This window comes from Tetrao urogallus (assembly GCF_951394365.1).
Source record: "Tetrao urogallus genome assembly, chromosome: 16".
Lineage (NCBI taxonomy): Eukaryota > Metazoa > Chordata > Aves > Galliformes > Phasianidae > Tetrao > Tetrao urogallus.
In genome coordinates, this window is record NC_136829.1 from 760,197 (window position 1) to 787,007 (window position 26,811).

The following is a 26,811-nucleotide window of genomic DNA, read 5'->3' on the forward strand; positions in this document are numbered from 1 at the left end:
GGTTCTCAACAGGCGAAAAAGGTCAACAAAGAAACGTCTCATTGCTGCCCTCTCTGTCCCATTCCCTACTTGCTCTGCTCTTACCCTGCAGAGCTCCTTGCCCAGCTCCAGCACAGGTGCCTCCCTCTCCATGGACACCAGCTGGTCCACCTCTAAACCACCTATCTGAGCTGGCAGCAGGAAAGCACCCATCACTGAAGATGGACCATGACGCAGCAGGAGGATATACCTCTGTTCTCTCTCCCTTTGCAAATCACTGCAAGCAAAGCCAAATCTTCTTCCAGTGCTTTACAACCTCCTCCAGAAGCAGGGAAAGCCCTAAAAGAACATGCATATAAGAGGAGGGAGGCTGACTTTTCACAGAAGCAGACAGTGACAGCACAATGGAGAAGGAATCTAAACAAAAAAAGCAGAGGTTTAGGTCAGGTGCTAATGAAAGCTCTTTACCCAGAGGCGGTGCAGCCCCAGCACTGCTGCCCAGAGCTGTGGGCGCCCCATCCCTGCAGGTGCCCGAGGCCATGGCTGGGCACTGGGCAGCCTGAGCTGGGGAGCAGCCAGCACACTGCATGGCTGGGGGGGGTCTCTTCCATCCCAGCTGTGCTGAGACTCTATGACACGGTGGTACCTCTATGTGTTACTTGGCAAGATTTTTCTTTAGCTCTCCCAACTCTGCCTCCATCTCACCGCCTCACATACTCACAGCAGGAGGACCACGCACCACAACAGCACGCTGCACACTGCACCTGTGCTTACCACTCGAGAGCCAAGAGCTCTCCTACACACAGACCCTGTTCTTTAACCCACCATTCATACACAGAGGCCTCTTGTCAGAGGACGGCACACCTCCTTTAACAGCACCTGGTGAGGAATGCGCTCAGCAGCAGCACAGAGTCCGTGCACAACGTACCGGTGCACTCACCTCATCCTCACTTTAAACCCACAGCGGTGCAGGTTCCCAAAGCCATGGCTGGGTCCTGGGCAGCATGAACTGGTGGGGGGCAGCCAGCCCACGGCTTGGGGGTGTGGAGGCCCTTCCCACCCAGATATGCTGGGATTCTGTGATTTCCTCTGAGGTTCAGTGGCTGTGGCAGCTCCATCCATCCTTGGGCTGTGCTCCCTACAGTGCCCTGCTCCCTGGGCACCACGGGCCCTGCCTACTTTCTGCCACGTTAGCTGTAATTTGAGGCAATCCCTGTGCACGCGCCACCAGCTGCTCTCCAAGCACAGCTCCTCCTAAAGACACCATGGTCTTGAGATATTCAAAGAACTTATTATTAGAATTCATGCTTTTAGCAAGCAACCCTTAAAAATATTTTTAGCCCTGCCTTGTTACGGGTTTATTTTAAATTCCCAGTATGTGCCCTTTTTCTCGCTACAATTTTTTAATTAAAAAAAAAATATATATATATCATCTTTTTATACTCAACAGCCCTCCACACATCTTTTGTAGCTGAGTGACCAGGTGAGCTCTGCTGTTTCCTCCTGGGATATTTTGGAGGGGAAGGGGAAGTACAGAACTCCCCCCAGCACCCCTCCCCCTTTTCCTGTTTCCCTGCACCACGTTTATCTTTAGGACTGTCCCTTTCAATTATTTCTCCATGTTGTTTTTGGGTTTTTTTGCTTTTTTAATGGTGAGGATTGCAATGATTTCAATGATTTTACACTTTCTGGATACACTTCTGTGCATAGTTTGGACACTTTTTTTTTTTTTTTTTTTTTTTTAATTTCCAGCTGAACCTTTCACAAATCACATTTGATGGAGGGAATTCCCCCAGCAGCAGCACGCAGTCTTCTCCTACATTCTGACAAAGTCAGAAACAAAGAAGTGCTTAAATCCTCCCAGAGAGCTGTAAGGGCTAACGGAGAGCACTCATAATTGCATAACCCCATAAGAGGGCATAGCCAAGGTCAGGATGGGCCTTAATGGTGCATTTCCTTAACTTGAAATCAGTTTATTTCATTAGGAGCCACAGCTTGACTCGACTCCCCTGATTTCACTCAGGACTTGAGGGAAAGCAGCACGACAGAGGGGCAGCAGTGGGGCTACCCACGGCCCAGCATTGTGAGGATGGGCAAGGGGGCACAGCTGGTACACACCCACTGCCAGCCCAGCACCTGCACAGGGAGCAGAGGATCCAGCCCATGGCAGCGGCTGGACTGGGCCCCCCTCATGCACAGCCCCGAGGGAGGCAGCGGTGGGCACCAAGCAGAGAACCTCGCCAGCCCTTCTCCAGGGCATCACCCACAGCTCCCTTGGTTAGACGGCACCCACACAGTGTGCTCCTGCAGGATGTGGGACTGCAGCCAGCAGCAGGAGCTGTGCCACACGCTGTCCTTTGTTTCCAGTGCCCTGTAAACCCCAGCACGATTCAGTGCCCTTTTTCTGCAGCCTCCAGGAGAAGAACACGGGGGTACCCCCCAGGTCTGGCTTGGACCTTGCAGAGACCTGTCCTACACAGGGAGCATCAACAGGGACCATGGCAAAAGGGTCCAGCACAGGTTTCTTAAAGCAGAGCCCAATACCAAGGGGCTGATCCACACCCCTACCAGCTGCCTCTCCCTGCAGTACCAATGGCACCCAGCCAATGGGCCCCGTGCTCAGCTCTGCCCACCTGTCCCCATGGCCGGTCACAGGGCACCAGAGGGGTCCAGAAGGCAGCTTTTCCCACATGCAGCATTTCCACAGGCTGTCAAGCCATTCTTGTTAGCAGCTGCAGTCCCACCGGCGGCACAGCACAGCCTGGTGCATCCTCTCGCCGACTGTCCACACCCCTTGTTCCCAGCTCTTAATGCAATGCAGCAGAAGCTAAAAATACCAAAGTGCCACCCTCTGTCATGTCTTCATGTCTCTGAGCAGGCTCCGCAGCCGGCATGGGATGAGCGTGACGGAGGTGGAGGCTGGCTCTGTTCCCAAGGCATTTTGTGAGCCACAGCCCTCGGCCGGGGAGCACAGCCAGCACAAGCAATGGGCACGGGGAGGCAGCAGCCGTGGGCCCTGCAGGGAGTCATGTGCAGCAGTGGGGTGAGCACCTCAGGGTGGGGGCCGTGGGGGCTGGTGGGAGGAGCAGGGCATCCCCACTGCTCCCCACTCACCTGAGGCAATGGCAGGAGCCCAGGAACACAGCTTGGGACTGAACCACAAACACTCATAGGGTTCCCCAGCCCCTGCACGATGTCCTGCTGTCATCAGGTGAGCTCTGTTAATGGCTCTTGACATTGTCTGCAGTAGGGGAAACATCAAAGTTTAATAAAAAAGACCCATAGCATCCAGGGGAAAGCAGGGAGTACTGGAATCAAAGGCAAAGCAGAGCCTCCAGTCTGTGGTCTCCAGTCCCAGGCTGTTCCCACCTGCCCCCACAGCCTCCCCTGCACACCTGGGCTCAAACCAGAAGAACTCCTAGGGCACGCAGGAAACACAGACACATGCTGCTCCGCTATAACATGCTGCTCCAAGCAGTACAGGGCCATTTCCACCGCACCTGTAGTGATTTACAGGCACCACTGGATACATCTTAGCTCAGTATTTGCCAGGTTATTCAACAAGTCAGAGCTTGGCAGAAATTAGTAGGAGCAGTCCCTGCTAACGTGGCAGAAAGTAAGCAGGGCCCTTGGTGCCCAGGGAGCAGGACACTGTAGGGAGCACAGCCCAGGCTTGGATGGAGCTGCCACAGCCACTGAACCTCAGAGGAAATCATAGAATCCCAGCATATCTGGGTGGGAATGGCCCTCACAGACCCCAGCTGTGGGCTGGCTGCCCCCCACCAGTTCATGCTGCCCAGGACCCAGCCATGGCCTTGGGCACATGCAGGGATAGGGCATCCCCAACTTCTCTGGGCAGCAGAGCCAGGGCCTCGCCACTTCTGGGTAAGGAGCTTCCTCTTCACACCTGACCTAAATCTCCCCTCTTTTAGTTTAAGGCCACCCCCCTTGTCTCATCACTATCAGACTGTGCAAACAGGATGGAGATGGAGCTTTTATAAGCTCTCTTCAAGTACTGGAAGGCCGCTCGGTGGTCTTCTCAGAGTCCTCTCTTCTCCAGGCAAACACCCTCAGCTCCCTCAGCCTCTCCATAGCAGAGGTGCTCCAGCCTCTGAGCACCTCTGTGGCCTCCTCTGGACCTGCTCCAGAGCTCTGCGTCCTTCTTGTAACGGCAGCCCCAGGGCTGGATGCAGTGCTGCAGGTGTGAGTGCCACGGCCTGCTGCTTCTCCTGCTCTGCCAATGGACAAGATACTCCAGCATGCTGCACTACCAGTCAGGAGGGAGGTAACCTGTTTCACAAGTTAGTCACAGCCTGGTGACAAACCCCCAGAATTTCAGGCACTGCTAAGGAAGAAGAGTCACACCAAGGCAGGCCCTGACCGCCAAGCAGGGCCTCTCGGCTGGAGCTGTCCTGCCAGGCCTGCAGAAGGCACATCCTACTTCAACCTACTTCAAAGGAAGCCAACAGCTCTCCCAGCATCTGTCACCAACACAAAGGGTGCCGAGCACTCTGCCAACTCCTGCAGCTCCCTGCGGCCCCAAACAGCCGCCTGCAGGGTGACAGCCCAGCCAAAATCCCGCAGGTGAGCGGCAGGTTCGTCCCACACACAGGGCTCACCCTGGCAGCTGTTAGTGCTGCACAGACCCCTCAAGGAAGGGGACGTCCCCGCACTGCTCCTGTGGAACTGATGAGCTGGGGAATGCTGCAGCACGCTCCGTGACGCTGTAAGGAATATCCCATGCTGCTGCTGGTTCAGAGCACAGGAGATGGACGGCTCGACCCTACATCTTCCTCGTGCTAATTTGCCTTTATCTCCCTCCCAGATTTGATCTGCAGGGACAGCTGCACAAAGCACTGACAACTGAGCTATTTAAAAACCTCCAAATGTGAGAGGAGGATGGTTTTGCAGCGTTCAAACCCCACATCATTTCAGCAATCCCATTTACAGAGCAGTCAAAGCTGCTACGCAAGTGTGGGAATTTCCTACCTGGCAGACGGGTCTCACATAAGCGTGCCCCAAGGCCCCATCAGGCAGCAGAGCCCAGTCCTGCTGTACTCCCACCCTCAGCTTGAGGCTGGCTCTGCCCCCTCACAGCACCTTTGGGACATGCAGTCATTAAACTCCTTGCCATACCAGCCTACTGCACACACACATCTCCTCCACAAGCCACTACCTTGTATCATGGCCACACACTCTTTCCAAATCCTTCCCCCTTCCTCCTCCCTGCCAATCTGCCACAGCAGCAAAGCATGACCCTGAGCAGCACCGAGCTCTGCTCCACAGCAGGAGCAGCACCAGTTGTTGCTCTTCAGCAGATCCGTCCCTCAGCTCAGTGTTCAGCTTCGTGGTTTCCCATTAAAGCAGCACAGGCACAAAAAAGCTCAGAGTAGAGTGGGCTATTCTACAGCCCCAGCCATATTTCAACCCTGCTGTCCGTCTGCTGTAACAGGTCCCTTCCTCTTCCCAGAGCACCGATGGTCAGGTTCTCCTGTGCGCACAGTTAATACAAAGACTGCTGGCTAATAAATCTCCTCTGGGACCAGCAGGTAGTGACGCTCTGATGCAGCAATTCGGAAGTGGCAGCTCAGTGGGATGGGATTATTTCTGAGCAAGGAAAGATTTGCTGGCCAAGCTCTTGCAGCACTGCAGATGTGCTGGTCCCCAGCCTCCCTAGTAGTGTCAGCCCCGGGGCATTACGTTATTAGCAGCAATCACAGCAAACATGCATTTCTGTAATATATGCGTGATGAGATTCAAATAAGAACCAGAACTAGTGACTTGGGAGGAAAGAAGGGCTGCTTCTACACAGGCACCAGGACCAAACCAAGAGCATTTACATCAATGAACACAAATCCTTTTGTGCCTAATCACCCAAGTAAGATTTATCCACTCTAGGCTGCAGCTCTGGTCAAATTTCAGCATCCTGAGCTGTGGCCATTGCTGGAAGTGCAGCAATCTCTCTCTCGTCCCCTTCCCACCACACATCCACTGCAATACCATACAGCACAAGCTCCCGACGCCTCACCAGCTGAGTTAGGAGAAGGAGAGAGGGTCACAAACCTGCTTGTCTTTTTTCTGTATTTTCATTATCATCAAATCAGGGATGAATGTTATTTCTGTAAGACACAATACAACAACAAATTGACAATAAAAAGACTGGTGATCCCAAGGCACTCAAAATCTTCCACATCACCCCCCTAAGAGGCTGCGCAAACCCCAGTCCCACTTAGAGCAGTAAGGCAGCAGTGAAACGGCCACACAACCCTGTGCAACACTCAGTGCTACCCAAACCCATCCTCACTCTCAAGTCCCAGCACAAAATGGAGCACCTGGGACTTGCAGAATTGCCCCCTACCCCACCACCACCACCACCACCCAAACCCCACACCAGGCCCTGAGAGACCTGCCAGATGCTGCCAGCTCTGCAGCAGCAAAGCGAAGCAGCAAACCAACTGGCTGTGCCAAGCTGCACCGAAGGGAGCGTGAAATCCTGGAGAGGATGCAGGAGCCCAGCAAGCCTGGGGGCCAGGGCTACTCCTGTGTTCCCACAGCTGGGTGCAGGCAGGAAGCACACCTGAGTTCCATGTTGCTCTCCCGGGATTGGAGCTGCTCACCATGGGGACAGTCAAGGGGACACAGCGTAGTTTCAGCTCCACATCCTCCCAACGCAGCCTTTCCATGGTGCTCCAACAAAGCTGACAGGCCTTGTGGGAGCCCCCACTCCAGCAGACATTGCTGAAGGGCCAGCAGTTGTCTGCTCCCACAGCACCAGGAATGGGAGCCAAGGAGCCCAGAAACATTTGACAAGCATTTAAGACACAAATTCCACAAGCATGTGTCTCATTTGCCTCCCATATAGCACAAACCCCACTCCACACAGTACGGCACACAGGCTCACCACAGACCATTGATCCTTCCCCTCACCCATGCTGAGCCTCCCTGCCCAGCACAGGCTCCAAGCTGGCAAAAGACATTACCAAAACCCACAGCAACTGCTCTCCTTTGGTCTGCTAGGACTCCTCCCAGAGCAAGAGCCCAATGTGGGAGGCATCCAAGGAGATCAATCCCATGTGGTGATGTTGGTCCTTCCCAGACTCCTCAGCTCAACCCTGCCACACCAGGAAGAACCACCAAAGGCTTCCAATTCCCATCCTGGCTATGCAGCAAAGACCAGGCCAGTATTTACCATGGAGAAGCCAAGCTTGGTGGCAGTAAAGGCATCCAAGTGCCACCAGCTGAGCAGTGAGGATTTTGATGACATCTGGAGAGGATGGTACAGAAATTCTCCGTGCCTTACAGCCAAGTCTGTCAGAATCATACGTCCACCAAGACATGGCCCAGAAGGCCCAGAGGACAAGGAGGCTGGGCAGACATGCACAGCTGCCATGAAGGCTCAGGCAGAAGTATCACGCTGAGCAGCCATTGCAGTTCAAAACAATCCTGTAAAGAGCAGCCCCAACCCAAGGGTTTACTCAGAGCAAGAAATGCTAAAATCTGTGATAGGTTCAGCTTTCAGAGGCCTCTGAGCTGCAGGAGGCTCCAAGGCTCTCAGTTGACCACTCCTCACCATCAAACTGTACCGGTCCACATCCCCAGACTGGAGATGCTTTTAGTCCTTGCTCTGCTTCCCAGCTCCTCCTTCACAGATTTTCTTTCAAGGTAGCCCAGAAGATGGATTTGGGCTCTCCAACTCTTGAAGGCACTAGCACTCTCTTCCTGCTCTTCATGTTCTTTGATTTAAATAAAACAAACATGATACATTACGGATCAGACACGCTTAGTGTTGTACCAGCACAATCTCCAAATTCTGTACAGCTTCCTTTAGACACAGGCAGTGCCAACAGCTGAACATGAGAGCAGGGGGATGCCAGGAAGTGACGTGCAAGATGTCCACATAGTCAGTGGCTGCTCCAGAGCCCAACTGGAGGCTGGGCCCCGCTGCCATCAACCTTGACCTCCCACTAGCCCAGCCCCCCTCCAGCATCACCCCAGCACTGCTTGGGGCTGCCCATTCCTGATGTCTCATTTCCCCAGAGAGCAGGCAGACTCTGCTGCATGCACAATATGCGCACACAGTTTCCACAAGCAACTTTTCCCAGGGAAAAGTTAGCACCAAAAAGCACTCCTAAAGCTCACTATGGCATGGCAGAGCACAGGCAGCCCCAAACCCGGAGGGCAGCAGGAGGCATGGCAGCGGCCCAGCCCTGTGCTGGCCACAGCCAGCAGCACTGGCACACAGCAGTGGCCGGCAAGGGCCTGGCCTGTTGCTGGCAGGCTCTGAATGGGCACAGGGACAGGAGGGGACACTGAATATTTCTCTGTGACCAATGTTGCGAAGCACGAGGGGCACGCACCTTGGCATGGAGACAGCCCAGGTGCTGTCCCCACAGGCCACAGCCACAGGACAGAGCTGTGCTGACCAAGCCCATGCCACGCTCAGGAGCAGTCCCAAGCCCACATTCAGGTCTGCTATGCCCTGGCTTTTGATTTCAGCAGATACCCAACACCAGCCCTACAAAACACCCAGCTGATTTCCACAGCACTGAAGCCAGTGTATACATCTGTCTTGGAAAATCAAAGCTGAGATGCTCATTAGTCCCAGAGGAGACAGCTTTAACAGAGATATCAGTCCTGACAAAGAGCAAAGCCCTTCCAGCATAAGGAAAAGCCCAGCAAAGTCACTGCCAGCATCAGCAGAAGTGCTTGGTCTCCTGACACTCAGAGCTGCCCACTCAGGAGTCCGTCCCCTTGGTCCTTGCAGGTCCTGCAGCAACGGGCATGATGCGCTCCTGGCTGTGTGAGCTGGCCATTGACCAGAGCCACAGCAGCCATGTGTGAATCCAAACACCAGGGAGCTGCCATTGACACATGTTCCAAATGTTCTGATACCAAAGACTTAAATTCAGAGACTTAGATGTACATAATGAGGGTGATTTAGCTCTGGGGTGTGCATGCTTTGTGGCGAGATCCCCACGCACCCAGCACTGTAACAATCCAGTGTCAGCTTTCTAAACTATCATTAGGTTTGGAGAGTTTTCTTGGTTACAGTTTTTGGTAACAATCCCATGGACCCACCATCACCCGCCAGGGCCAAACTGGAGGGGAGGTAAGGGCCACCTCTGTGCATGGCCTCGTGCTCTAAAGTTTCTGCTGCCTGAGCGCCTCGCCTGGCCTTGGAGCTTCACCACCACCTGCCAAGGAGCACCACCACTCTGGCATGTGGATGTATACGCCGCCAGCCCCATTTAGCTAGCCATTTCCATGCTAATTAAGTATTTGCAGATTAAAGAGAAACTCTAATCTCAATAGAGGCAGCCCAATTTTCTAAATGAGCTTACGGTTTTCATATGGAGATCAACATGTTCTCACTACGCCTCATCTAAGGGCTCCAGGCTACTAGATTCAGCTTTACTGCCACCATCACAAATGGCAGCTCTCACTTTGCGCTCAAGTTTTTCTGCCTTTTGCGCCCACGAGTGCCACAGCAGTGCTGCCAGCCCAGCAGGCATGGCCACCCCAGGCCAGACATCTCCCGCAGCACAGCAGGTCCTGCAGGGCGCTCGAAGCAGTCCGGTTGTATTTGAAGAGAGCAGCAAAGCGGCGCCAAGAGCTGTGCTGACCCTCTATGCGAGCAGCCCATCCCGCGGTGGCACAGCCTCTACAAAGTATCTGCTGCGAGCAGTGACGTCTGCAGTTACACAATTTGGGGCACATCAGGTTACCAGCATCTTCCCTGGTATTTATTCTTATTGTTTTGCAAGAGCACAACATCCCTTACACCAGTCTGACCCCACATCATGCCTGCACTTCCTGGCACGCCTGCTTATGCCTCTCCAAGAGCTGAAGCATTTGTGCACAAACCAGAAACACGATCGGCAATTTCCACATCTGAACCAACACCACCCCAAGACCAAGCAGTGGCCGTGTGCCCTTCCCCTCTCTGGGCTCCTCACATGAGTGGCCGGGCTCTGTTCTGCAGCTGAAGGTCTGACTTTCCCAGTGCGGAGGCTGAGGTTCATGAGCTCCAAGCATCCTGCAGACACACACAGCGCTCTGATCTGCCAGCACAAACCTATTTTGGCTCGTACAGGGAGCGATCACCTCTCAGCTCCGTGCACACAGCTCCAACAGTGCACATCCCCGCATGGCACCCTCTTAGAAACGGGAGAATAGATTCTCAAGATGAGCACCAGGAAAAAGTAAAAAGGAGTGTTGAAAATACACCGAATGCAGAGGCACGGAGAACTGGAGATGGCCCAGATTTGTAAAGCCAAAAAGAAACATATCTTCCCTGCTCCAAAACCCACTGCACTGTGCACAGCTACTGAAGAAAACTGAACACGCATTTCAGAAATGCCTCAGGTAGGTCTGGAGAGGAAGGCAACAATGGTAACAGGGTGAGGCCCCAGGCTAGACCCTGTCACAACACTCACAAGGCACCCAGGCTGCTGCCTGCAGGGCGCAGAGCCTTGGCTGTGACACACCGTGCAGCACCAAGACAGCATGCCGACACATCTGTGCTGCCACAGTCACAGAACAACAATGTTAGGAGACCACAGCAGGCAGGGAGAGCCCCAGGAAGCACAAGGACTCACTAGGACAAAGCCAAAGCTGCTGCTGGGGCTGCTGCCAGGACTGCACCTGACGGACAGACAGATTGCCATTGCCTATGTCCCACTGCATGTCAAGAGGGGATCCTGGCACAACTGCCAAAGCGCCTTCCCAAACTTTCTACCGCACAATGTCTCCACACCCAGGTTCCTGCCCACTGAACACCATCTGCTGACAGCCTCACACAGGGCAAACAAAACACACACAAGCGCGCACCCGTCGCCAAGTGATCTGCAACCGATGCACAGGCTGGGCAACACACTCCACTCTCACATGCAGCAGCAACATGACTCGATGTCCAGTTAGGAGATGCACACTGCTGCACCCAGCCTGCAGAAGGAGAATAAGAAGCACCTGGGCAAAGCAGAGCTGGCATGTTCTGGAGCAGCAGGTACTCAGCAGTATCCAACATCCATCCCTGCATGCAGCAGCAAAGATGCCAGCCAACACCCAGGCACTCTTGGAAGTAGGAGCTGCACTCTGCAGCACCCACTGCACCACTACAGCTCCTGCAGCTGCTCTGTGCTGCCGCCCTTGGGGAGCTCCCACCTCAGCCCTGCAGTACTCCACCAGCGAGCCAAAACTTGCCAGGCAAGGGTTCCACAGCTCCACAGGCAGTGCATCCTTTCTGGCTCCTACAGCAGCTCTGAACCAGAGAAGTGAAGCACGTGGTTGTTTGAGCAGACATGTAACAGAAGCTCTGTTAGTAGCAGCCGTGTGGAATTACCCGGGTTGCAGCTCTGGGATCATCCTGTGCCAAACTGGTCAGCAGCCACACCACAGAGCCAGGAGGAGCCACGGGCACCGGCTCCCAGCACCATGCTGTGTGCCTGGGGCTGCACTGAGAGCAAGGCTGGCCACAAGCCAGAGTCCTCTGAAGCTGAAAATGATGAGGCACAAGGCCTTTCTCCACTCAGACCTCCGCAGCAAACCTCTGCTTGCAATCAGCAATTTCACTGTGCATTTGTTGCTTACAGGAGTCGGTGAGGCTGCCTGAAAACAAGCGGGGCAAATCTGGGAGGGCTTAGCGGCGTTTCTTTATCCTGGGAATGCAGAGACTGTGCTCCAGTGCAGGATGCCTTGGTGTCAGAAGACGCAGCTCTTCAGGGCCTCCTTCAGCACCAAACGGATCTCAGTAAGTCCAAATGTATTTCAGAGCAGCTTCGAAGTCCACATCCAAAGCAGTCCCGCAGTTTTATGGAATAAGCACGTTTTTTGTCTCATTTTGAAACTTGAAGGATAACAAACTCACAAGGAATGTTCTTCAGTAAGAATTTCATTTACATACCACGTTGCTATGGTCTGCAGCCATGTTAAGCGGCGTTTTTCTGCTGCGCTGGTCTGCCAGGAAGCCGCGTGCTGCACCGGGCCACACAAGTCCTGAGGCAGCACAGCAGCACACGAAGCTCCAACAGCACTGTGCGTTACCCCACAGCCCTGCTTCCAGTATGGAATGTGCTTCATTTCACTGCAGAAGAGGAATTTCTAATACTCATCACCTCACATGACAGCGAGCTTAAAGGCCGCTCCAGCAAGGCCTGCACAGAGCCTGCACAACCCCTGCTCCAGCACAGCTCCTGTGAGCGGGAGGGATGCACCATGGCTGGGACCAGGCTCAAGGGCAGCACGGTGCTGTGCCCAGCTCAGCTGCTGCCTCCTTCAATGGCTCCATCAGCTGTGGAGATCACTCCAGGGCCATCTTTGCCTTTCTGTACACTTTGCTGGGTCAGAGGACGGCAATTGTGCTCCCACCACGGACAGGCAGGAGGGAGAGCTCTCAGCATGCCACACTCTCTAAGAAAATGAATGTGTTTCAAAGAGAGAGTTGCTTTTCTGAAACCATTTTCCAGCACACCCAGGATGCTGCAGTTTCACATGAGGAAAACAAAATATTCAACCCTTTGCCCATCCTGTTCCCCTGGTGCCCACTCTACCATCCTGGAGCACCTGCGGTGCACCCGGCCCCAGCACAGGCAGCGCCAGCCCTGCACCCGCACCCCTCACCCTCTGTAACCCACTTCTGGCTCCTCTGCCATGAAACCTGCACAGGTCACCTCTAACAGCCACGCGAGAGCTCTAAAACTGCTTTACGGGCTGCAAAATCCATCATGCCCATGAAGCTGTTGACATTCTTTATGACCACACATGATGCCAGCTCAGGAGCTTCTTCCTCGCTCAGTGGCACCGGCTGCACCCCAGGCAGAGGCTCTCCCCAGAAGGCAATCAAGGATGGCTGCGGAAGCACTCAAAAGCCCAAAAGAACACTACAGGGAAGGCTGCACAAGCACTGACAGGTGAACTGCAAGCTGCTGTTACAGTACAGGAGAAGCCCTGCCTGACCCTGCTGCATGCTAGCAGCAGCACCCAGACTCAAAGCCTGGATCCAAACCCAGACAGAGGCACCTTCATACAACAACAGGCATTCTTCATTGCCCTGCATGCGGAAAGGCTCTGAGCTGCATTTCCCCAAGAGCACGAGGAAAAATAGGAGTTCACAATGCACAGTTCCCTCTGAGACTTCATTCTGAAACAAAGGGTTTTTGACTTGTTTAAAAAAGAAATATCCAGAGATATACATGTGGCATTTTAGGCGTCAAAGTAAAGTGGGAGCAGCCCAAGCAGGCAGCTGGGAGAAGCCTCCCTCCAGCAGCCCCTGCTCAGCCCTCAGGTTCAGATATAAGATTCACCTTTGGGCTGAGGGAAAGCCAAAAGCTGCAATGCAAATGAGGCTGGAAAGGACTCACCAGAACAAAGGAGGGGGCTGTGGAATGACCTGGGCTCACAGAAACAGTTCATAAGGAAGGTCTGGTCCAATGTTCAGTCCTGAGAAAGCATCAGTCCAGGAAATCACTCAGAGGCTGTCCCTACAGCTCAGCTAGAGACGGGCTACTGGGGCTGGGGGCTGGTAGGAAAGCAAGGGAAGGAGCTGTCAGAGGGAGCTGAGGGCTGCCAGGAGCACAGCACTGGCAGAAAGCTTTGCTTGAGCAAGGGTCTTCTCAACAGCTTCCCACAAAATAGTTAAGGTTGAATGACGGAAGATAGAGCTTACAGCTGAGCCTGGACTAGGGCTTCAACAGCAAAGCAGGGGCTACCAGGAGAGCTGGGCTGGGTGTAAGTCACTGTCACATCAATGGTCATGGAGCCTTTTCTGCTGCTCTGCAGGAAAGTGAGAGCAAGGTGAGTGCTGTGGTCGGGACACAGAGCTGCGGCTGTCGCTGGAATATGGCTGGAAAGGGGCTGCCAAAAGAGCTGGGCTGGGACAACTTCCATCTGGGTTTTCACACCTAGCGCTCAGATGGAAAATGAGAGCTATGGCTAAGGCTGACAGAAAGTGGAAATGGGCTGTCAAGAGACCACGGCTTGGGAATAATCTTTGGCGTGGCAGTCTCTTCAAAAGATCTGGCTTTAAAATTAGGGTTAGGGTAATACTGAGAGAAAGGGACAGCACAGAGAAGCAACTGGAGAGGGGCTGGAAATGGGCTGCCAAATCCAAGTGGGAGCTGCAAAGAGAGCTGGGCTTGGAGAAACCTCTGGGCTGGAAATGGCTTCGCAGGCTCTGCCACTCCTCCAGAAGGCAGGGACAGGGCTGGGATAGAGAAAGGAGCTGCCAAAGGGAAAGGCTGCTGGGAGCCCCCCAGGGAGGGGGGGGTAGCCTTCAGTCTGTGAAATGGCTCCAGTGGCACATCCAAGGGACAGGAGTGCAGGACAAGAGCTGCTGTTCAGCTCCTGGGAGTGGGCTGCCAGAGCAAGCTGTGGGCTCCTGAAATGCTGGGAAGGGAGAAGTGTTTCACCTGTGCGATGCCCAGGGGGGTCCTCAAGTACAGTTCAGCAGGAAAACAGGGCTGGGTCGGAAAAAAAGACGACTTCTCCATGTAGGGTAACACAAGGCAGTCCTAGAACCAGGATCCTGCCCACCTTCATTCAAAGGGAATAAGAGCACAGCAACAAACAGCTTTTTTTTTAAAATCAAATGTTTGTTTTCAGAAACTGATCCTTTGCTGATGCTGGCTGAATTTTTACAAGGACAGGTAAAGTATCAAATTCTGACTTTTTCTTCCTCAAAAACAACATTCATTCGCATTGAAACCCTACCAAAAAAAAGGCAGCCTGAGGCACTGCAAAGATTTGCACTGCAAAACAGTGAGAGCTAGACAAGGATTATTCCAGCTGTGCAGAGCAGCTCCAGCACACAAAGCACCAACACCACATAAGATGGAATTATATTAAAGTGTATCTTGTGGGAATGAGCTGTAATTAGACTGGCCCACAAGTCTGATGATCTTCACAGCCAACGAGATCAGAATATTGCATGTGTTAACAAGCAGAAGATGACTGTGCCTACAGGTTATGTATACCAAGAGCAGGCGAGGGGATGAGTCTGCACCATCCACATCGCTCTCATCTGGGAGTCTGCTGGTGGGCTCTCACTTCTGAACTCCAGCTGATCTCACAGCACATCCAAAACCAACCAACCAAGGGATGCAAGCCCTCTGATCACCAGGATACCCATCGCCCACCAGAGGTGCCCCCACAACATCACATCGAGCAGCAGGGCTCAGCCCAGCAGTCCTTAGGGTGCCAGCAGGACACACGCATGGCACAGGAGCATGGGGCTCGATTCCCAACAGCCGCAAACAGTACCAGAGCAGTGAAACACAGAGCACAGCACTGCCCCATCGCTTCCCCGACATACACCCAGCACCCCTCAGCCCGTCCTGGCCGCTGGGCACGTCCCCGGCACAGCACCCAGCACCCAGGACAGGCCCCACAGTAACTTCAGACAGGCTAAGCACAAGTTCAGAATTCCAGCTCTCTTCCCACATTGCACATTTTCAGCAATATCCCTTCAAGAGTCCTGTGGTCAAATGACCAAGCCAGGAGCAGATGCATCAGCTGCCCCCTGCCATAGAGACACTCCAGAAAGAAAGTTTTACTCCTTACTTTATCCTTACTTACTTATCCAAAGAGCAACTTTCATTCCCTGCAGGGAAATCACACCTGTGGTGTGGCCAAGGGAGCCGAGCTGCCCCCAGCAGGTGTGGGCACAGCCCTGCCATGTGCCTGCCATCCCCAGCCACAAGGGCTGCAAACTCAGACAAAGCAGAGATCTCACTGTCTACAGAAAGCAATGGCATTTTCCCAGGAAAGCTCCATATTGAGAATGGACAAGAAATTTTTGCTTTATTAGACACACATCCCTGCAGCACAGTACCATTTTCAGCTGCCTGCAAGAGCAGGTGGTTTCCCACTTCAAAGGGGAGAGAGAACAGATTTTTATCTGCAGAAATAAGCTGCAACCAGGAAACAACGTATGCAGTTATAACAAAAACCAACCCAAGCACCACGTCCCCAGAGACTGTTGATCCTTTTCAGACAGAAGAGCAAAAGGGGTGTGCAGCTCCTCACAAGGGAAGCACAAAGTGTGCCAGCAGACGGGATTCTGGGCGCTGGCAGCGCTCACAGGGCACCTCCTGAAAGGCACCATGGGTTCTAGCAACACTCACACACCCACTAAAACCTCCTCTTCTCACTTTCTAGAGACACCCAGCACTGGAACACACCCCAGGCTCCCATGATGTGGAGTGGCTCAGAGCAGAAGCAGGCAGCAGCCCAAGGCCATGGCCACAGAGGCGGCGAGAAGTATCACCCCTGCATATCCCTGTGACATTTCCCACCAGATGGGGGGTGCAAGCCTCCCTCGCTTCCGAAGCATCATGTGGATTCTCCCTCTCCTCCCTCCCACAGCTTTGATTATGAAAAGGATGCCTTGAAAATTCAGATCCCAAACAGGCACAGCACATCGCACTCAGCCCTGAAGGACGAGCTGTAGAGGCAGCAAGACAAAGAAGAGATGAGAATGGCACAGCCGTGCTGTGAAATCACTGATGTTCAGCAGCAGCTCTGTTCTGCCACAGAACTGTGCATCTCCTCAGTGGCTGGGCACAGCTTGGAAGAAAAGAGGAGATGAGCCAGGAGGGCTGGGTCCCATCCTGCCAGCACTGACTGGGCTCAAGGACTGCAGCCAGCCCACATTGTTTTTATGTGAGGGTCAGGCTTTAGGTGCAGCCTCAGCCTTTCGCCTCTGCAGAGCTGAGGCACTAACACTGGCCAGGACAGGTCAGGACTCTGTGCCCTCTGCGGTAGACAAGTAGGCCCAGGCACGGAGCAGCCACCTGTCCTACCCAACATACTCACACCACACATGGGCAGCAGGAGGAACCTTTTGGGTTCACATGAGACAGAGCAGGAGCAGAGTTCCAGACCTACACAGCCCTGCATCCACCACTTGGATTGACCAGCACCCTTCTCCTAGTCACCAAGGAGCCGACAGACGGGCTCTCAGAGCAGCCTGCTCCTGTTTGGCTCTCACTCCCTCACCTGCCCCTGTTCCTAAGCACGTCTCAGGTGGTGGGGCTCTGGGAGCTCACAGCCCAAGGATCTGTGGTACTATCCAGAGAAACCCAGCTGCTACATCCCTGCAAGCTGCCTGGAGCAGAGGCTCTGTGAAGGCATCTCCCTACTGTCAGACAAGAGAGGGCTCCCGCTCACCTGGCAGCTCACTGAGTGATGTGGGGCTGATGCATTACCCACCTGCAAAACCCCCTAAGAGTCAGGGGAGGGGGAAGGAGCAACATCTCTTCCAGTTCCTCCAGCCTCCAGCAGGCTCAGCTCGGCGTGGCCCAGCAGAGTCGCCTGCGCTGGGCAGCACAGCACCCTGCAGCATCTCGGCACCCAAGAGTTTCTCCATAGGACGCTCCAGCAGTGCCCAGCCCTGCCAGAAGCTTCCTGTCTGCAGGCTGTGGCAGCAGCAGCCCCACACCATGCTCACTCCGCACAGCCCACTGCAGCAGGACTTGTTTGTGTGGCTGCAGCTGCTCCACATCGGCCATGCTGAGAGCCCAGGCAGGGAGCAGTCTTGGTCTTGCCACGCAGGGCCCAGCAGGCAGAGCGCTGCCAGGGCGTGAGCCCATGGCACAGATCCTGCGGGGCTGTGAGCTGCGTTCCCAGCCCTCCGCAGTGCCTCCCCCACATCCTGCCTCCAGCCCTCCGCTGGGGGGAGAGAATGTGAATCTTGGGTTGTAATTCTTCCAAGTTAAAAATAACCCAGTAGTTTAGTGAGAGAGAATCAGCAGCAGCAAGGCAGGGGGCTGGGGAGCCTGCGAGTTTGCTGCAAGGCAGCTCTGGCATACATTTTTTCCTTCCCAAGCACAGGATACAGCAAGGCAGCCTCCCAGCTCTGCACACGCAGCTGCAGAAATCCAGATCCCTCCAGCATCCCAACCTTCCTGTGCAGCCAAATGCACTTTGCATCAAAGCTGCCCCCAGGTCCCCTCGCTGCTCCCGGGCCCCAGCAGGATGGGGGCACAGACCCTGCCTGCCTGCCTGTCCAGGGACACACGGAAGAGCACTGAGGGGAGAAAGGATAGGGCAGAGAGCAACAGAAGCCAGGTGGGAACACATCTCACGTGTGTACACATGTCCAAGGCAGGCATGCAGAGCAGCGCACCATGGCCAGCCCCAGGGCAGGCAGAGCTGCACTCCCAGCAGCCTTCTGTCCTTAGAATATTTTAGCTTAAAAAAAATAAATAAATAGAAAAGGTTGGGGGGAATTAAACAGTACTAATGCATGTGACAGTCTTACCAGCCACACCTCCCCAGTGCACCCAGCTCCATCCCACCCCACAGGGCAGGCAAGGAACAGCCATGGCCTCCTCACTCCATGGTAGAAGGAACACAACGCTGACAGCAGCGCAGGGCTCCCAGCAGCATCCTCAAAGAAGCTGGTTCAGCAGCACACTGCCCCCAGGCAGCCCCCAGTCTGGGAGCAGCAGCCATGTCCCATATGGGACAGTGCCAGTTCCCCAGCTCCGAGATGCTGCACTGGCACACAGCGAGCAGGAGCATACTCAGTGTGGGTGCAGCCTTCAGCCAGCTGTGCTACATGACTCTCATATCAAGCTCACATGGCAAAAATGGCAAGAGCTCCTTTTAAGAGTTTTCAAATGCAGCTCCTAACCCACGATTGTAACCACAATGACCTTCAGCCATTACTTCAAAGACATGCAGTGCTACGGGGCTGGGGACAGAGGGTTTGCAGAGACTCCAGCAAGCATAGCAGCGAACAGAAACCAACAGCACAAGGGGAAGGAAAGCTGCATAACTGCCAGAACCCCCTCGGTTTTGTTCACTGAAGGCACACAGCAGAGCCCAGAGCAGCACTGCCCAGGCAGCCAGCAGCCGCAGGAGCACACAGCTGCCAAAGCGAGGGAGATGGAGCCGGAGCTGCTGAGCGGCAGCTCTCAGTTCTTTTCTGAGCAGCCTGTGGTTCAGAGCAGGGACGTGCCTGCTGCCAGCTGCACTCCTGGCACTGGGAAGCAGCTGGGAGTGGGTCAGGTTTCCCAGGACGAGGTTGATGCCCTCCGACCAGCTGGCTGAGCCTCACTCCACACAGTTGCTCATAAGCCTCTGGCAGTGGATTTTAATCCTCAGCATCAGCAGGGCAAAAAAGCAGAAGGAAAATAAAACAAAAGCTAAGCCCTGCAGCTCTGTACCTGTGCAGACAAGGGAGAGAAGGGAGTGGGCGCAGCCTGCCCAGCCTTGTGGCCAGGGCCAGGAGCTCGGGGCGTGCAGCTCCCTGCAGGCAGCCTGCAGGAAGCTGGTTGCCACGCTCCAGCTCCTATCACCACGTTGCCCAAGCCCACCACAAAGCACAGCATTTTCCAGACTTTCGCTCCCCATTAAACACAAACACTGGTATGGCATTCAGTCCAGGCCACCACATAGGCAAAATGAACCCTAAGCTACCCTGGCTGCCAAATCGTAATTAGACATTTCTCTGCCACCAGCACCATGTTTTTCCTCCACTTATTCACAGGCCCAGGCACGTCCATCAGCGAGCCAAGAGAAGGACACGAATCACGTGCCCAGGGAACAGACATGCCAGCGACCATGGAGCCGATCCACTTCTTCCATCGTGCTCTCAGGATTTCACTTCCTACTCCAAATGCTGTGGCTGAGCAGCCTGCAGCACGCTGCAGCCCACGGTGCCCTGTGCTGCAGGAGCTGGCACCACGCTCAGCAGCCGCAGGGCTGGTCAGCACGAAGGCATCTCCTCTTGCTTCCTGGGGGACTGCACACAAACCTGCCCAAGGAATGGGCATTTGAAAAGGCCACCAAGGAGGCTGCATGAAGCCAAGGGTCAAAGCTCACACCTGACAACACAGCCCTGACAGAATTTTAGGTGGACAGAAGCAAAGTAGCAGCTCCAAGGACATGCTCTTCATGCTGGAAGAATGCATGAAGTGCCGGCCTGGTAACCCCAGTCAGAGATGGGATCCCAGGCTTGGCTCCTACAGGAGGAGCCAGTCTTACCATCAGCACCGCAAAAGCCTGAATTTTTGGGCTGAGGTTCCAGCTGGCCACTTCAAAGGCTCCTTACAGCAGGCCCAGCACCTGCTGCTCTCTAACTACCAGGAGAGACAGAGAGGTTTCTGCAGAAACAAGCGCCCATGCACTCAATGTATTTTCCTCATTCTTCTTATCTTTCACTCCAAGCACTCTTCAGGCTTCAGTTAGCTGCCCAAGGCCACCCTCAAGGTCACAGGGCCTGTACAGATGCCACCAGGCACACAATTTAGCTCACAGCACCTTTCTTAGTGCTGAAGGTGTGCAACAGACAGCTCACCTAGTAGGTCTCAACAGCCACAGCTCTAAGAACCCTTGGTAAGGCTGCTGCCCCAGAGCCACGCACCTAAGAGCTATCCCAAGGCAGCCAGTCAAAAATGAGATGGCATTTCAGAAAGCAGACATCCTCCACTCTTGCTGTTGTTGACATCCTGCACAGCAAACTCAAGCTGTCAGAAAGCAGCTTTGCCACTTTGCAGCCTGCTCCTCAAAGGCAATCAGAGCCCTCTGTGCCTCTGCTTTCCAACTGTAGAACTGGGATAAAAATCAGCCTCTGCAGCAGGGCTGCCGAGAAGACTAGCAAGCACTTTCGATGCCCCTCGAGCCTGAGCTGCGTGGATGGATGAAGAGCACGTCTAACAGTGCAGTGCAGACCCCCAGCAGGGATGGCACAGCAGCTCCAAACACTGACACCGAGCCCACTGCAGAGCCCAGTCCCTCTGAAGATTGCTCCTCCTGGTGTTTCTGTCAGTTTTCTCCAGCTGAAACTCCATGCCCAAGACCTGCCCTGAGCGCTGGTGGCCCCCAGTCCTGTTTGCTGCTGTCTGCAGCCAGCTTTAAGCTCTCCCTGCGCCTTCCAAAGGCAGGGTGCAGAACAAGGCCATGCATAAGGGCTCATACTGCAGTCCCAGGGTTTGGGAACTAGAAAGCTGTGGCAGTGGTGGGCAGAGCAGGGCAGCCCTGAATTCATGTTGAAGACCTGCAAGCTGTTCTTAGTGTTTGGTGAGCGAGCAGCCCTCTTTAACGCCAGCCCCATTCCACAGGTCTCAAAACCCAGGCAATAAAGACTGCTCAGCTTGGTCTGTGCTCCTGCGCAGAGGGCAGAGGTTGGAAGGGCAGCAGAAATGACCCCAGGAGAACACCTCCTAGCACAGGACATCTTCAGCACCACCACGACAGCCCACAGACTTCACTTACTAGCTTGCTGCTGCCACATTCAAGGAGACTGCACCAGCCCCAGGCCCCCACCCAGGCAGGGGCTGGCTGCCCACACCCTGCTACTCTGCTAAAGCCAGCAAGGTGCTGTCCTGAACAGCCAAGGCCTGAGGATTTGCTGCGTGCTGTAGTGAGGTCCCACAGCTCATAGTATCTGGTCTGCCCATACATCCTCAGAGAAACTGGCAAACATCAGCCCACAATAGCAACAGACAAATGTGCTGTTCTACAGGCCCAAGAACTTGCATGTTGCAGCATCGGGGCTGTTTCTCGAGTACTTAAAGAACAAGGAGAGAATTCAAAACATAGCAAACTCTCCTGATCCAGCACAAAGCTGAAGTGACTCTTCCAGGCTGCCCACGGTCCTAAGGCCAACATCCTCCAGGTTGTGCTGCCTGCATCCACGCCTCCACTCCAGCTGCTTTGCTCTGCTCTGCCCTGCCAGAGCTGTAACTCAGCTGGTGCTTACCTCCAAGGGATTCAGCTGATTATAAATTATAACCCTCTGGGATACAAGTTCTTCACAATCTCAGCTTAATCTACTTTGAAGAACAGTCTCCAGAGTTCAGACACCATCTGTAAGCTGACATCCCTCTCAATCATCTCCATGCTTCCTCTCATTTGTGTCCTTTACGCCATCCCAGGAACTCTAGCCCAGGAGGAAGAGAGAAGTGCCAAAAAAATTCATCAGTCTCTCCCATGCAAGTGCCTGGATTTCAGCAGCACAGGGCATAGAAACCTCCTCAGCCACAGACAATTCCTTTATACGCTTGAGTACCCCTTATTGAAGACCTGCTCAAACACATGGCCAGTAAAACACCACCAGAAGCACACACTGATCGGCCCCTTCCTGCCCCAGCTGGAGTTCCGCGTGTGCCCACAAAGAGCACAGCCCACTTGCCCTGGAAACATCGCAGAGCACTGCATTTGTAGTTCCTCATTCTACTCACAGCCAGGAGCTCTGAGCACACTCTCCTTCCAGCACAGCAGAGCTGCTACAGGACTACAGGGAGCTGAGCTGCTCTCATCCAGGGCGCAGCCGCAGAAGGCAGCACCCCTGCCAGCTGGCACATACGTGGCATTGTGGCACTGCAGTGCCACTACGTTCTTGTCCCTTCTGCCCATCGACTGCCATCTCCTCTGACATGCAGCACTATGAAGGGCAGGCAGGAAGCCTCTGGACACAGTGGCACGGCCCCACAGCCTTGCCTCAGAGCCCACGCTTACCACCTTCACCAGCGCACATCAATGCTGTCTCCTCTCCCCGAGTACCTGGATGAGCAACTAATTTCTGACCCTTTCCTGAAGCAGACATCTTAGCAAGGCCTTCACACCTCCTGCATTTCCGGGCTGAGAGGTGCCTGGAGAAAGCAGCGCACAAGGCCCAGAAACGTGGTGCTGCTCCAACAGACTCTGCACTCCCAGAGCAGGGCAGAAGGAGCAGCACGCAGAACTGGGCACAGGGCCCCGAGCTCCTCAGCCCCAGCATCACCCTTCACCTGGCAGAGCCGGGCCAGGAGCTGAGGAGCAGCACCTGCAGAGCCAGACCTCTGTGCCCTGCCAGACGTGGGCACAGCTGCACTCCTCAAACACACACAGAGCCACACGTAGCCAGGGGGCTCCAGGAGAGGCCACTCTGGATGGAACAACAGCTGTGACAGCTCCAACAGTGACCACTGCTGCCTCTGGCTCCCAGACCCAGGAGCCCACTCCTCGTTCCAGAAGCGTGATGTGGACTTGGCCTAGCTCCAGCCCTGTTATTGTCAGGCAGAAAGTCCTGCCCTCCAGCAAGGAGGTGGAGCAGGCACAGGGCCCAGCCCACAAATCTGTAACCACTCTGCAGGAATCGGGGGAACCGCAAACCTCGGCCCCTCCACACACACACACACAGGTTGTGCTGCACTCAGCCTGCCCGCAGCATCGCACACCGAGAACAAATGGGGCACAGTCTGCTGTCTGCCCTGAAAGAGAATCCTGCCTTTATGCATGCAGGAAAGTGCATGCTGGGAAGAGCTCAGATACCTTGGTGAGGGGCACTCTACGGGGACTGACAGATCTCTGAGGAACAGGACTTGGCCCACGAGCAGCAGCAGAGGCGCACACAGACACAGGCAGGAGCTGCAGGCTGCCCGCCACGCCGTCCTGCTGGGCGCAGCCGGGATGCACCATGCACATATATAGAAGTGGCCAAGGAACAGTGCTCCTGTGAGATCTTCCATCAAGAAGCATTTTACACACTTCATTTTATTTTAACTCCACTGCAAGTTCAACCAAAAAGGGTGAAACACTTGGGGTTAAAGGTGCTCGGCAGGCAAATCCTTCAGAAGGCAGCAGTTCACACAAAAATACCAGCTTTCACAGCACATCCATAGCAAAGCACTAACGTTTATTCTTGCATCCAGGACTGACATTAATTCTTCCTCAATGCATATAAATAGCAAGACATTAATACTTCTTGGAGAAGCAATACTTCTGCTACCTACAAGGCAAGAAAAAGTGAACATCTCATGTAACTTGGCATCTCCCTTGGTTCTGCACAACGCACACCAGCACACCACTGATGCTGGGAGTCACCTTTACAGAGGAGCACTGGGCATAGGCTACAGCACAAAATGAAAAACAGAAACAAACATAGTAAGTAAAGTAAAGTAAAAAAGGAAAAGTAAGTAAAAAAACTTCGCTACCTACCTCCATGACTGCTGATGGGTGCTTTAGCAAATGAAACTTTTTTGAAAGGAACTCAACAGTGCCCATGCAACAGAAGCGTATTTCTGGGACAATACCAAGGCGCCGAATCTCTCAGCAGCAGCTGCTAACATGCAGCACCTTGTAGCCAGTCCTTCAATAACTGCTTTTTCCTTCAAAAACAAACAAAGTGAGATTCCTCCTGGGGGGCTCTCATGTCCTAGGAGAGCTTCTGCAATCCTCAGGGCTGTAGCTGCAGCCCTTCCCATCATCCAAGGCACACTTTCCATGCAGAACATGAGGTTTTGCAGCCCAGCTCACCTCCCTGCAAAGGCTTTCACCCCAGGGTCTCTCAGAGCACATTCCTGTGTGTCCTCCTAGCAAGAGCTGTGCTTCTGTGCAGGAGCTTCCCAGCTGCAATTTGAACCCACAAGATACCTTGCTCCTCCTACAGCTCTACTGCTGCACATCATGGGGCCGGGTACCTCTGGGCTGTCCAGCACTGCCTCCTCCTGCTTCAGGCAAAATCAGGCTCACAGATCCCACGCTTTCAGGAAAACACTGAGGAAGAACAAGTCTTCTGCAAATCTTGCATCTACAAGTTTCACTTTCACCTGCTTTCAGCACAGAAGAGGCAAAAACTTAATCTCATCAGTAAAAATACAGCTGAAAAGCAAAACAAAGCCTGAGCAGATAAAACAAGCTATACTTGTGCAGCAGCAGGACTGCACAAAGCCAGGGCAAAGGCAGGACTGCAGGGATGAGGGATCCCAAGCAATGTGTGTGATGAGACACGCTGTTAATAACAACACCAGACTGCTACTGAGCAGCATCCTTCGCAGGGAAAGCAGGGCTGGAAAATGTGATGTTGCACCCCATGGCCAAGCCAACACCTCTCTTTGTTTTGTTAATGCCTGTGCTCCCTGGTCGTGCCCAGCACACCTCTGTGAGCAGCCTCCAGCACCTGCACTGCAAACCAGTAGGGGCAAGACACTCAGTTCCCACACTTTTTGCTTTCTCCTCTGGACAGGAGCGCTTTGCTCTCATTAGAACAGAATCTGTACTTGTTACAGGCTGGGAATCCCCTAGAGGCAGCAGCCTGCAGCAAGGAACAGCACGCACCCCTTAACCTCAAGGCAACACTTCCTCTCCAGGGGGAAAATCAGAGCACCTCACCGACCTCCTGGCGCCAACCTGGCACATCTGCAGCAGCACCAGTGGCACAGCACCAGCAGCAGGAGCCCCACCGCGGGCAGTCCCTCCTGCAGCACCCACAGGGTGCTCCCCCGACAGCCCTGCCCGGCCTCAGGACCTGCCCCAGTCCAAGAATCGCCTGCTGCTTCGGCTGCCCGGCCACCACCACTGTAACAATGCTAAAAATTAATAGCCACACATCGGCGGGTTACTAGGCTGCATACCAGATTTTCCCATATAAGGGAAAGTTGAAGGCATTGTCCTATCACACGGAAAACATGTTGCACCAGCCTGAGATAACAGAAAGCAAAATCAGAATCTCCTCGTGTCACAGGCAGACACCCACAGACCACGTTTCTCCCAGCCTGCTGTTGGTTTGGGCCATTCCCCACAGCCCCGTTGCTCCCTGCTGGCTCCTGCCTGCAGAGCACTGGAGTTCAGGGCTGCAGGCTGGCGCAGCAGCACTGCTGCACTGCCACCATTGCTAGGGTGAAGTTGTGCCGTCCCATTCTTTTGGGACGCTGAGAACCCACCGCGCCAAGCCTGTGCCTCGCTGCTCAGCCAGGAGCAGATCACTCACCTCAACCCTTGCTTTGTTTGCCTCCCAACAACAGCTTCTGGTCCCACAGACCCGGATAAAGTGACAAATGCCATCCCGAGCAGGGAATGGGACAAGACTGGAGCCTTTCCACTGCTACTTACACGAGCCACTGGGATGAGCCTGCTCAGCTGCCACAAAGCCCAGTGACATCCAGCCACTGCATTTGCCAGTGATTCCTTACAGCTCCCTGCACGTGTCTGCTTTCCAGCCCCAGCACATCAAGCCCACATTCCTGTACTAGGGGCTCGCTCCTGGTGCGAGCCTGATCAGACTGCTCCCTCCCCCACAAAGCAGCTCCTCCTGCACACCCATGAGCAAGAGATGTGCTCTTATCTCCATGAACCTGAGACAGGCCAGGATGGCACAGCCTCATGCAAAAAACAACGGCTCCAGTGGCTGCGCTCAGCCTTGCTGTCTTGCTCAAAGCCCTTCTGCTTGTGCAAACCCTTCCTGAAACAACAATGATGTGAAATGCTTTCTATTATCCACCTGTAAAACTTTATTGTCTTCAGAGAAGCATTTAAGAAGAAAATATTAAATATATCTCAGGGAAGAGTAAATCTTGAAAAATTACTGCAAGATTGCACATCTAGAAGGGAAAAAAACAGTAAAACTTTGCTTCCTGTTAATGAAATACAGCAGAAAGCAGTCAGGAAAATAGGAGATTCCTCTGAGAGCTCACTATGCCACAGGAGACCAGCAGTCCCCGAACCAGGAGTGAGCACTGGGGCTAACGCTGGCATAGCCAAGGCCAGCTACTCCATGAGCTCAGGCAGAGCCATCCTCCTGCTGCCAATGAGAAACCAGTGCATGGGGACAGGAACTTCAGTCAGCTTTTGCTGCCCAACCGGACAGCAGCACACAGAACGGGTATAATGGGACCTAATGGCACCTTCAGCAAGAGATGCACATTCCTCACACATCAAAAGCACCGAGCAGCAGTGCAAGAGCTGCCTCCATTCTGCAGATCCACGCAGGTTAATTTGTAACACACCTGCAGCAACGGGCTGCAGCCCACAGAGGGACCAACGCCACTGTTTGGAGGAATGAGACAACACACAGAAACCAACAGCCATGGACACAGGATGGTCTTCAGACTTTCCTGAAGTGAAAACAAA

The 26,811-nt window shown here is 54.0% G+C and overlaps 1 protein-coding gene across 1 annotated transcript in view; it reads right to left on the bottom strand.

The window, feature by feature from the left end:
- CHD6 (chromodomain helicase DNA binding protein 6) overlaps nucleotides 1-26,811 on the bottom strand; it is a gene marked incomplete at both ends in the record, with an annotated part of 71,547 nt that overhangs the window by 42,867 nt on the left and 1,869 nt on the right. Inside the window, 1 exon segment of the mRNA XM_079543411.1 lies at nucleotides 6,043-6,098. Within this exon segment, the coding sequence (XP_079399537.1) occupies nucleotides 6,043-6,098 (56 nt within the window).